The 12,544-nt window shown below is 43.9% G+C and overlaps 1 protein-coding gene across 5 annotated transcripts in view; it reads left to right on the top strand.

Moving 5' to 3' along the window:
- The window catches only part of atp9b (ATPase phospholipid transporting 9B), a 44,563-nt gene that overhangs the window by 20,213 nt on the left and 11,806 nt on the right, over nt 1-12,544 (top strand). For all 5 annotated transcript variants that reach the window (XM_031874681.1, XM_031874682.1, XM_031874685.1 and 2 more), the window contains 4 exons: nt 2,319-2,479; nt 2,789-2,931; nt 5,896-6,008; nt 7,734-7,985. In XM_031874681.1, coding sequence (XP_031730541.1) covers nt 2,319-2,479; nt 2,789-2,931; nt 5,896-6,008; nt 7,734-7,985 — 669 coding nt within the window. The remainder of the gene's footprint in view (nt 1-2,318; nt 2,480-2,788; nt 2,932-5,895; nt 6,009-7,733; nt 7,986-12,544) is intronic.

Raw genomic sequence — 12,544 nt, 5'->3', positions numbered from 1 at the left:
CCCCCCCCCCCCCCCCCCCCCCCCCCCCCGGCCTCTAATCACTAATCAATCACTATGGCGAGGTGGTTTTGTAACCTTGACTTTCTAGATAAAGTTGGACCTGTCAATGCAAAAGGTCAACGCCGGCTGCTAATTAACCAAAAGGGAAATTAACTAACCGAGGATTTAAATGACATTTTCTGCAGAAAGTTAATCCCGCGGAATCCCCATCGAGTGTTTTGTCCGCCGATTGGGGAGATTAATGAAAATCAGATTCTAAATATAAGATTTTACCTGGAAGATAGTGGAGCTAGATAGAGGCGGGCATCGGTGGGATCTCAGAGGCAGCGCTCCGGCCGCAGCGCATCTGCCGTGACTTTTACACACAAAGTTCTCACCTCACAGCAGTCTGCACCGCTAGAGCTCTCTCCGTGGCACAACACGCTACTTCCCCTACTGCAGCACAGTTTTGACACCGTTGTCTTTTATTAAGAACGCTGATGTGGCCGCTCGAACAGCGATGGGCGGGTGAAGGGGGGGGGGAGGGCACTGTTTCGTGTAAGCCCGACAGCTGAGAGGAATTCAATATTTCAAGGAGATGATGTCAGAAGTGCCAATATGGTGACTGGAGATTGGGGATGGAAAGTCGATACAGTGTGGCTAAAGTCGCAGGAACGTTTTGGCCTCATATAATCTGTTGTGACACTGGCCAGGACAATGCCTGCACTTGATCAATCTGACAGAACAGTCGGCCACGGATTCGCTCTTTGTCTCGGCATTGTGAGACGGACCTCCGTCTGAGTAAAGAGGCAGAACAAAGTCATTTGACGAGAGGCTGCTCGTCAATAAGCAGTGTTTGTTTGAAGTACATATCCAAGTACCCAATACTCGTCTCTCTCCACACGTCTCTCAGACTGTTAGAAAAGAAAAAAAAAAGTCAATTTCAGTTTATTTTCTTGACTTTCTTGATTTGCAGAGGCACTAAACAACACACTACTTACTGAAGTCTCGATATTCTTCGGTTTTAACTCGATGAATATTCCCGTGGCAACAGTTCTTCATCAGAGGTACAAGCCACACAGCACAGGCTGATTGAATCATTCCTTTCCCTTTTAATGGCTTGGAGATGAATGGAGTAAAAAAAATGCACTTCTTTTTTTTAAATTCATTGATAGCATCTTTAGGTTGAGGTAATTGAGTCCTTTTCCCCTCCCCTTGACTGAATGAATAATGACTTCATCTGATCCCCGGCAAGGCTTGGAAAAATTTCGACCAGCCATTGTTCAAGCAGAAGGGGATCCTTTGCTTTTCAGGCACGCACTGTGCTCTCCGTCCTAATTTTTACTCATTTTAATCCACCCAAACCCTCTATTTTTCTCAATAGCTCAACCATGAACCGTGTAGCGAGGCACTGGGGTAGGGAGATACCCTTCTCCTCTGCGCACCCTGCTTCTGGGACTTTAACAGCAACTGATAAATCAGTCACACTGGTCTCCCAGCTCTCCCAGTCCTCAGGGGAATGGGCCTGGTGGGGGTTTGGGGCGGTGGAGGAATTCCGCTGCTTTTTATACGCGCTTGCCCCCCCCCCCCCTTCACCTCCCCTCCTTTTCAGAGCCGGTTCCTTTTATTGGAGGGAGGAGAGATGTTATGTTCTGCTGTTTTTGTAAGCGTGGTGCGTCAGAAGAAAGCCCTCTGTGTACAGGGCTTCGCTGTGAGCGCTGCCAGAAAAGGGGAAGGGCACTTCTTTATTTGACATCTTTTTCCCACATGCTCCATTGGCTGGGAGATACACTCAAAAAATAAAGGACAACTCTGACCCCCCTTTTTTTCTCTCTCTCTCTCCAGAAAGCCATCTCAATATGGGAACTTTATCTATTTATCTGAGACCCTTTGACCCTCCGTTGCATTCAAGCACAATACTTCAGCATGACAATAATGCAGCTTGTGGTTTACCACAAAACAGTGCCACCAATAAACGTATTTATTTCGTACACATGGTTTGCATGATAAAAGCCTGCAGCTAAGAATGTCTTTCACTGGCTTTCTGTAGCATATTGTAAGGCTTTGGGAGCAGATGGGAGCGTTACAAAGAGTCTTCTCTAGCGTAAGCTGTCGGAAAAGGAAAAAGATTTTTACTCTTAATATCCAGTCAAATTATTTGATTCCAGTTGAAGGAAAACCTCACTGTCCTCAAGAGGAGCAGTGTAGAATGGACCAAGCCTAATCCACACACGACTGTCTTAATAATGAATTCCATGCTAACCTGCGTAGAGGAAATTAGTAGGGCGGTGATGTTGTAATGTCTGCTGTTTTGACCTCTGACCTCTTGTTACCCATAGGTTGGCTTACTGGACCTGGAGCTGAACCGCCTCACCAAGGCCCTGTTCCTGGCCCAGGTGGTCCTGTCTATTGTCATGGTAGCGGTGCAGGGGTTTGTCGGTCCTTGGTTCCGCAACCTCTTCCGATTCGTCGTGCTTTTCTCTTACATCATCCCCATCAGGTACTTTCTTTAGAGATTCTCTTCATTCTTTGATTTTGTTTTTGTTTTTGTTGGGACCATAGCCAAATAAATATGGCTGTATAGTGTTTGTTTTTTTTCAAGCAGAACATTTGGTCTCAAAATGGGAAAAAAAGAAATGCAATAAAATAGAAAATAATCAACCCATGCTTTGAAACCATAGCTCCCCATCTGTTTCTTTTTCTTTTTTGTCAAACATACCAGATCTTTAATTCAGCTTTTGTTGCAGGTTTTTATTGTCATTAGTTCTGTGATACATCACCGCTTTGGCTTTTTGTTTCCCACGTGTAGCTTGCGTGTAAACCTGGATATGGGGAAGTCGGCCTACGGCTGGATGATCATGAAAGACGAAAACATCCCCGGGACTGTGGTGAGGACCAGCACCATCCCAGAAGAACTGGGCCGGCTCGTCTATCTGCTGACAGACAAGACGGGTAGGTGTCCACACATGCTGAACAAATATTACCTCTACAGTAGATTTAAGTTAAAGCCAAATTACAACTCACATCAGGAGGGCAACTGGTTTGCATACAACGTAGGCTGTTCACGTTCTGATGGCAGAATGTGTCTACTGTAGGTGTAAAGGTTTTATAGTCAACACTTATTTTGGGAACTCAAAAAAACTTTTAAAGCACGATCACGGCTGTGTTATCAAGCATACACAACATTCAGATCTCTTCACTGGCTCCCTGTAGCATTTAGGATCCACGTTAAAATACTCAGTCTCACTTACAGACCACTACACGGTCAGGCTCCTACATATGTAGCTGATCTACTTTCACCCTTATTCACCGCCTGCGCTCTCAGGTCAAACATGATAGGTTATCTGTCCCACGCACTCGCCTTAAGACCCGTGGTGACCGAGCTTTTGAGGCAGTAGCACCGAGGCTGTGGAATGCTCTGCCTGCACCCCTACACTCTGCAGATTCTGTGAACGCATTCAGAAATCAGCTCAAAACTCACCTCTTTAGACTGGCGTTTGGGTAAAACCCGTGTCCTAGACCTGCTTTTAAACCATGTTTTAATTTTGTATTTTCTGTGTGTATGTAAATGATTGGCCCTTATATGGTCTCTTTGTGTTTTGTAATTCTGCCCTGTTAAGCACTTTGTGACCCTGCGCCAGACATGAATTCATATCAGGTGTTCAGTGGAATTCACTTTCTTAGTACAATTAGAGCTCAATCATATTTAAAAGAGCTGTAACGTGATAATAGTGGAACCTAATGTTCCACTGATATATGGCATAAAAAAGAAGCACAATAAAAATATCATGTAATAATCCCAATAAAATGCACATCACATCACTACAAGTTGGACTAACATCTCCTGTAAAATTGCACTTTGCTCATCTAAGACCTCATACTTTGATACATCATTAATTCACATTACAACTAAGTCACTTAATTGCAGTTGAACAATAAGCTTGTCAATGTTGTGAGTTTAACAAAAGACCTGCAGACCAAAGTTTCACCAAATCTTCTGAATTTATGTTGTTTATCCTCCTGGCCTGATTTTCTAATAACAAATAGCCGCTCTTTGCTAACGCTAGCCAGTGTGCCAGAGTGATAAACTCCTGCGGTGGCCCGAACATGCTTCTTTGTCTTACCCCGCTGATCTAGGTAGGAATAGATTAGCTGTAGAGCCTATTTATCCAGGTTGATAGTGAAAGCACATGGAAAGAAGAACAAACAATCAATCCAATAGAATTGGTTAACCCCGTGGCTCTAATGTTTTTGGGAGGTAGATGCCCTCTAATCAGCTTTATGCTCTATCGGCACACATTCTGGCAACAGACATCCATTAAACCAGGCCGTTGCCCTCGTTTTCAAAGTTTGTTTTTCATTCGCTCAGTCTTTTTGTATGCGATGGTGTGTCTTGTCTGTTAGTCAGAGAGGACATGCAGTCCATATTGGTAATGAGATTAGGTCAATGAGAAGGCAGTCACACCAGCCTGCAGGTCCCATGATGCATTGTAGGCAGTCGTGTGTGTGTGTGTGTGTGTGTGTGTGTGTGTGTGTGTGTGTGTGTGTGTGTGTGTGTGTGTGTGCGCGCGCGCTTTCAGAGATGTTAAGTGGCTTTGAATATATTCTATTTTTGCTATGATGTAGTGGCTGTGTGATTTAAACACCTCTGATGTATTTTTACACCTGGCAGCCTAAGCATAAATTCACCATAAGGATTTTCCTTTTCTTTAGTTTTTGCCCTTAACTGCTTAAGTATTCCCTTATGTGTTGCTAGAAGGTCCTTAGTTAACATTTTCCTCATACTTTTAAGGGACCCATACCATTCTCTAACATAGACTGTATATACAAATGGGATGTAGTCACCGTGACATCCCCCATTGGTTTGTGGCCCATGGTTTTTAATAGTTTGGCCTTTTGATCGTCGCCAACTTTTTTTTTGCCACTAAAAGTGACACGAGAGGGTACAGCTAAGTACATCTGAACTCTGAATAAGACATTTCCAGGCGACCAACGTGTTATAATTATCTTTCATGAGCTGAAAACAGACTGTGAAAGGGTTAAAGTTGAAAGATGACCGGACAACACTGTGGTAGCGACCTGTCAATCACCGTGTAGCCCCGCCCTAAAGCATCCCCTGCTTTATGGTATGTTTGACTCTAAATGGACCATAATGTACTAAATGAACATCATGCTGTATTGAAGAAGACTTGAAACTAGAGATTGAGACCATAAACTCATGTTTACAATGTTTACTGAGGTAATAAATCAAGAGAGAAGTAGAGTCATTTTCTCATAGACTTCTATACAACCAGAGGAGTCGCCCCCTGATGGTCACTAGAGAGAATGCAGGTTTAAGGCTCTTCAGCATTGGTTTTACTTTTCATACCTGGAGGTTGCTGCATGGTCTCCTAAAAGTGAAATAATTTATTGGACAATGGCTGAATTTAACAGCTGTTATCGTTATTGGCTACATTGTGACCAGCAACTTTGCAGCTCGCTGTAAGATAAGCCTCTGGGGGGCAAAAGGCTATATTTGTGGGGTTCAGCGGATATCAGGGCCAAGACTTCTTTTTTTTGTGTGCTGTGACGATGAGTTGCCAGATCATTTTTCGGCCAATGCGTTACGCCTCTATTTCTTTTTTTTTTCAAACGGACTGTTTACCTGCATTCAACCAAAGCCTAGTGGAACGTGATTGGTCAATACTACCCAGACTACAAATGTAAACCAGACCATTTCTGGTACCAAAATCTTGTCCCGTTGCCATCAGATTCTACATATGAATGCGTAATCTGTTTATAGAGATTAGGCTGTGACAATACCAGAAATAAGAGCAGTCATTATGTGAAAGACGGTAACAGAGGAGTACTATGTAGGTGATGTCATTTCTTTAGGATTTGTTTGTAACTGTCTAAACTGGTCTCCTGAACATGCAGGCACTCTGACACAGAACGAAATGGTCTTCAAGCGGCTGCACCTGGGAACAGTATCCTACGGCACTGACACCATGGATGAGATACAGAGCCAAATAGTCCAGTCATATGCACAGGTAAGATGTTCATTCAGGACACTGTAACGTAGAGTTTCTGTGCTAACTTGGGAGTGGCTCATCTTTCTCCTTTTTATTCCTTTTAGCAGTATGAAGTTATTAATTCCCATTAAATAATATGAAATTGACACGATCCGGTGTGCAACACTGGACAGAACCAACGAAATGAAAGCCGAACTTGTCACTTACAGGGACAGGATATGTTTTTTCCTGCTTATTCAGGCCTCTCCCTGTAGATCAGTTTAATCCATTTTTATATTTCGCTCAGGATGCGTTTTCCAGGAAAGGAGCCCGTGTTGCTCATTCATCACGCAGCGTCCCCGAGCGACTCCACATACTGTAAGCAAGTGTTTTCCTCGCCGTGCGGCTCAGATCTGGCCGCAGCCTCGACAGAATGATATTGTTCCGTTCTCAGCCAGCTCCGAACAGCTGGTCGACACTGAAACCATCTGCCCCACACCCTTATGTGTAATCTCAGCTAATGAAAAATGACTAGTCTTTTTAGAGCTGCACAGCTGAGGCAGTGCAGAGTGGCAATGAGTTGCTGTTTCTTTACTGTCACAGCTACATGATTACAGGACGCTTCTTTTAAACATTATTCCATCCAGATTAGGGCAGCAACGAACAGTTAATGTCATTTCATGTCCGTTTTATCGACGAATCAATTTACTGTTTGTTCTATCAATCTTTAAAAATAGTCAGAAATAACCTTTTTTTTTAAATTTACTATCGCATATGACAAAGAAAAGCAGCAACTTCTCACATTTCTGATGCTGGAACCAACGAATATTCTGCTTTTTTACTTAAAAAGTGATAAAACAAGTATTTAATAGTTACAGATTAATTGTTTCAGCTCCAATCGACATGAGGACAACTTTAATCATCTGTCAACTCTCTGGGCTACAGAGATACAGAGATGTTTTATGATGTTTGTACAACCGAATATCAATCGCAACCCCATTTATACCTGTTTTTTACTCATATCCTTTATATATACATAATGATGCATACGCATTAAGGTATTTAAAAGTTTTGTTGGACTAGTTGAATAACTAATATTTTATTACCTAATCCAGCATAATTAGCCACGTTTGTTTGACACAGACCTGCTGTGTAATACTTCCGCTGTGCATTCACTGACATGCACATGTAGCTCAAACACTAAACTTGTCCAACACGACCCGGTGATCTCTCCATTGATCTTCCAGTCACTCTTGATGAAGGTTGTCATCCCTACTGTACTCCCCTCGCTTGCTCCCCTTCCTGGCAGGATCGAAGGTCAATAATAAGCCAAAATCAAACGCTTCAGTAGAGCGCGTCGCCCCCCGTCAAACACAGCTGGGCTGTCTGCCTGCTCGCTAGTCACCACCCACTTAAACTGATGGCTGATGTCAAAACAGCGGAACACATAAAAGGTCCCCGAATCAGATATGACACAATGGAGTCGGTGATACACCACTTATCGTCGCTGTGTCCAGCGGCGTCGGTGTGAATTGAACTGCGAGTGTAGGATTAGATCTAGTTCACTCCAATGCACAGCTTCTTGGTCTGAAAAGATTGTGTAATGTATTTCACATCCAGGTTTTCCAACTTGTAGGTATACTGATTGGATAAAAGGATAATTTACTATTGCGACTATATTCAGCTCAGACATGAGTCACAGATAGATGTGACTGAAATGGCATCAATTCGCTCTGTGGCTCACGTTGTTTATTGCGATGCCAGGTGACCTCCCAGCCCTCCAATGGCAGCACCAGCGGCTCCACTCCATCGCGGAAGACCCAGACGTCGGGCCCGAAAGTCCGCAAGAGTGTCAGCAGTCGCATCCACGAGGCGGTGAAGGCCATCGCCTTGTGCCACAACGTCACGCCCGTCTACGAGTCGCACGCCATCGTGAACGGAGAGACGGAGTCCGCCGAGGCCGACCAGGACTTCAGTGATGACAACCGCACCTACCAGGCCTCCAGCCCCGACGAGGTACATATGAGATACGGACTTAGCACGTAGTCGAAAACAGAAGTCAAAAGAGAAATAAAATAATTGGTGGTGTTGGTATTTCAGAGGTTGCTCCCAAACATTCGGCCCTTATTCTACTTGAAAGGTGTTCTATGGGTCCAGTGTCATCGTACTGCACTCAAGCAAATCTGTGTTTTAACACATCTGTTGGAATAATAGCAGGGCAACATGTTACCAGCCGTGTTTCCATCAACGTATTCTTATGTAATGCCTCATTAGAAAAAGCCGAATAGAATCAAAGCAAAATTCAATAAAACTTCCTCAACAGCGCAAAACAGGTTTTCCTCTCGCTTGAGGTGTTTTTTAGTTTTTGTTGAAAAAGAGTTGATGCGCTAAATGAAATGCCTTTTTCAAATATGTTCTAACGTAGCGAACATTTAATTAACATGACCGATCAGCTCTTTCTATTATTGGCCTTTTGCCAATGCTCATAATTCAAACCGTTTCAAATCACCTTTGTTAGGATTTGTGGATGTTATTAGAACAAACATCAGTTCTTTACATTTTGACGATCATTTGAGTATTTTCAGCCTTTGTTCTAAAATGCTATTTTAGAGAGATAATAAACAATAAACATCCATCCATCCATCCATTTTCCACCGCTTATCCGGGGTCGGGTCGCGGTGGCAGCAGGTCAAGCAGGCCGACCCAGACCTCCCTCTCACCGGCAACATGTTCCAGCTCATTCTGGGGGATCCCGAGGCGTTCCCAGGCCAGCTGGGAGATGTAATCTCTCCAGCGGGTTCTGGGTCTTCCCCGGGGTCTCTTCCCAGTTGGACGTGCCTGGAAAACCTCCAGTGGGAGGCGTCCAGGAGGCATCCTAATTAGATGCCCGAACCACCTCAGCTGACTCCTTTCGACGCGAAGGAGTAGCGGCTCTACTCCAAGCTCCCTCCTGATGACTGAGCTCCTTACCCTATCTCTAAGGCTGAGCCCGGCCACCCTACGGAGGAAACTCATTTCGGCCGCTTGTAGCCGCGACCTTGTCCTTTCGGTCACGACCCAGAGTTCGTGACCATAGGTGAGGGTAGGAACGTAGACCGAGTGGTAAATTGAGAGCTTTGCCTTCCGGCTCAGCTCCCTCTTCACCAAGACGGTCCGGTGCAGCGCCTGCTTTACTGCTGCAGCTGCACCGATCCGTCTGTCGATCTCCCGCTCCATCTTACCCTCACTCGTGAACAAGACCCCGAGATACTTGAACTCCTTCGCTTGAGGTAGGCACTCCGTCCCCACCTGGAGGGAGCAATCCACCGGTTTCCGGCAGAGAACCATGGCCTCAGCAATAAACAACCAGAACCAAATTGAAGCGGGAGATTATCAGAAACTCTGTCCCTCTCCACAGTTCCCTGTCTTGTCTTAATGTTTGATTGGTGATCCTGAATGACCCTGGTTCGTCATAATAGTCATTTCATGAACACAAAGTCGGGAGGTCACAAACTCCTCTTCGAGGTTAAGACACCCAATCGTCTGTATTTGCTTCCTGAGAATTTGCCGCTCCAGCTGACGGAAGAATGCAGCACAGAAACGATCCCCGAAGGCATCCCTATGGCCGTTACTCCGTGTAACCCAAGAGCTTTTATGGCTCAAGGTGCTACTCAGCCTTTTTCTATATATATAGCCCTCTCTAATCATACTGAAGAATTTATCAATAGAGAAATTTAGCGCTGATGATAATTGAATACCGGGAAGACAGGCAAAGGTTTTTGATCAGGAAAAGTTGCAGTCAGTATTTGTTTAAAGAGACGTTTAATGCGTATTGAAGGGTAGTTCATCTTCCCACACACGCCCATTTTAAGACAGTTGGCATGTTTATCGCTCGTGAAGCGCGAGGCTTCGTAAAGCCTTTGTGAGAGTTGCGTACTTTGCGTCTTGACGTCTAGTAATCAAAATGAAGATAAAAAAAAAAGCTATCAAAAGATAAATCTCTGTTTTCCATTTTGCCCGTCTGTCCTCCCCCCTAAGTTGATGTATATATTCATTTATATCCCTGCCCACTCTGCTCCATCTCCCCTCTCTCCATTGTCTCTCACTGCTTGAATTGATCAATATTTAATTTTCTCCCGGAGACGATGAGAGGTGGAGGTCTGAGATTGTCGGCGGAGCTCTCCCTTCCCCTCCTGCTCCATTCTTTGTGCTCTCTCCCTCCTCGTCTCCTCGCTCTGGTCCACTGCAGCATCAGATCTTTGGCCACCGCTCCTCTGTCAGCGATAGTTTGTTTGGCCCCCGGCTCTCCGCTCGGCCTCTCTAATGTAATGAGCCGTCATTAAGGAGATGAAGTGGGGCCGGCCGCCGAGGTCGGCACGGGGGGGGTCATCTGACCTGCTGGTCAGCCACGCTGTGAACAGAGTCCCCCTGTGACCTTTAACCCTTTGTAATATCAGACAGGAGCATTTGACTGTTGGGTTTAATGACCGCCATGACCAGCAAGGTGGGTGCTTTATCATGCAGTTGTCGGTAACTGGCGGTTCCAGTGAGTGTACGAGGAATTTGTAGCACAAGGGAGGAAGATGCAGATAAAGAGCTTAAACATGCAGATAAAGTATCGGGTCTTCGTGCTGGGCAGTTACTTTTTAAAAGTTTCTTCGAGGAAAACATGGTCTACGTTGGAAACATTTAAAATCTTATATTCATATTTATTATTAATAGTCAAATCTTTTAACCAGTCCTGGTCATAACTGCAATATGTTTTAATCATTTAGATGCTGGTGTGTTTACATAATGCCAATGTTGTTGCTTTTATGAAAGGAATGTTGAATGTTGTATTAAGTCATAGTCTGGGATATGTTTATGTTTAGCAACAGCATTGATTTAGTTGCATGCATCAAACCTGTAAAATAGCATGTTTTTGGGAATGGTTTAAAACAGTAATAACTACAGTACAGCACTCTTAAAGCCAGGACTCTAGATTAAGAAGCCTGATATAATAGTGAGATATATATCTATCTATCTATCTATCTATCTATCTCAGTGCTGGGCAACTTAACGCGTTCATTTTGCGTTAAAGCATTCATTAATTAACGCCGACAATTATTTTATCGCGCGTTAACGCATTTTTTAAATTTATTATTATAATTCTTTTTTTTTTTTTTTTTTTTAATGGAAAGACAAGAGACAATACATATACATAACAACAAGCAAACATCATGTGTGTGTGTGTGTCCTTGAGCCTTTTGAGATGGGGGGGAAAAAATAATATTAAAACAACAACAAAAAAAACGGGTAAGTATTTTTAATTTATTATTATTGTAACAGACTGTCTCATGTTTATCATTTTGTATTGGAGATGATATGTCCCTTCAGGGTTGCCGTAGAGAAAAGGCGACTTCCGCTTCTGGTCGGGGGGGGGGGGGGGGGGCGGCGGAAAAAAAGAGAGAAGCTGCACCAGCTGTTGCTCTCCCTGGAGACTACTGGACATCGCTGCGGTAAAGTCAGCAGACACTCAGATCTCCGTGGTCAACTCAGCAGACACTTACATGTTGGTGCACCTATATGCTGAAATTCACGGTAAACGCATTTAAACGGCACAGATCGGGAGTGAGAGAAGGACTTTGAAAGTTAGCGGAAACATTAACATGAGACAACATCCGGTTTCTTCAGACGAACATCCTGTCAGAATAAGATGCTAACAAAGTATGAATTATATTCACATTGAGTATAAAACATGCTACCTGCATCTCGTGACCCAAATGTTATTGCACTTTTGTTCATATAGCAGTACTTTTAAAATAGAAGTGCGCAATACACTACTTTTGAATTCGTTATTGAACTTTGCCATAACAATGCGATTAATCGCAAAAAATCCATGCGATTAATTGCGATTAAATATGTGTTTTTAAGGCTTTCATTGGGCACATTTTTGTCCTGAACTTCAAAATAGATTAAAGTCCATAGAGATTCTGTACCATATCCGACACATGTGTAACATGTGTTACACTACCTTAAGCTGCATTCAGCTCTTGAGTTTTGCACCTTTTTGTATTACCAGTGACATCACAGGAAGAGAATCAAATCGTTAACGGTCATGACATGCTCGAGCTGCTGTTGAGTTTGAAGGCAGTGCTGCCACGGAGATTTGCATGATCACTGGAGCACAGTTGAAACGATTGATCGGGTTGTTTAAGCCGCCCCGTTGTCATAAAGTAGTGCTTTGTATTGCCGTTGAAACACCTGATTCACATGCAGTTTGTGTCAAAGCTAACAATCGCTTTAAAAGAGTAGATTTTAGAGCTAGGTTCAGGATCCTCTGCACATGGTCTCTGCATGTGTATGTGCCTGTTAGTGTAGCTCCACACACACACCAGGATAATGACACACAGATGTGTGTTAAGTAAATATAGGCGGCTCCTTTTTTTACAGAGCTCAAAGGGGGGAGCGGGAAGAAATGACGGGGTATTAAGAGGAAGTTCCAATTTGTAGGTCAGAGTATAATAACAACCTTTGAGTGAGCAAATTGAAAATGAACCCATTGAGGATTGAGTCGTGTGCAGCTGATCACTCAGTCGGGGGGGGGGGGGGGGGGG

The sequence above is a fragment of the Anarrhichthys ocellatus genome, unplaced genomic scaffold (genome assembly GCF_004355925.1).
Source record: "Anarrhichthys ocellatus isolate YVR2014 unplaced genomic scaffold, GSC_Weel_1.0 scaffold84, whole genome shotgun sequence".
NCBI classification, from domain to species: Eukaryota; Metazoa; Chordata; class Actinopteri; order Perciformes; family Anarhichadidae; genus Anarrhichthys; species Anarrhichthys ocellatus.
The sequence above is the reverse complement of the archived record's forward strand: the minus strand, read 5'-3'. Positions and strand labels throughout refer to the sequence as shown.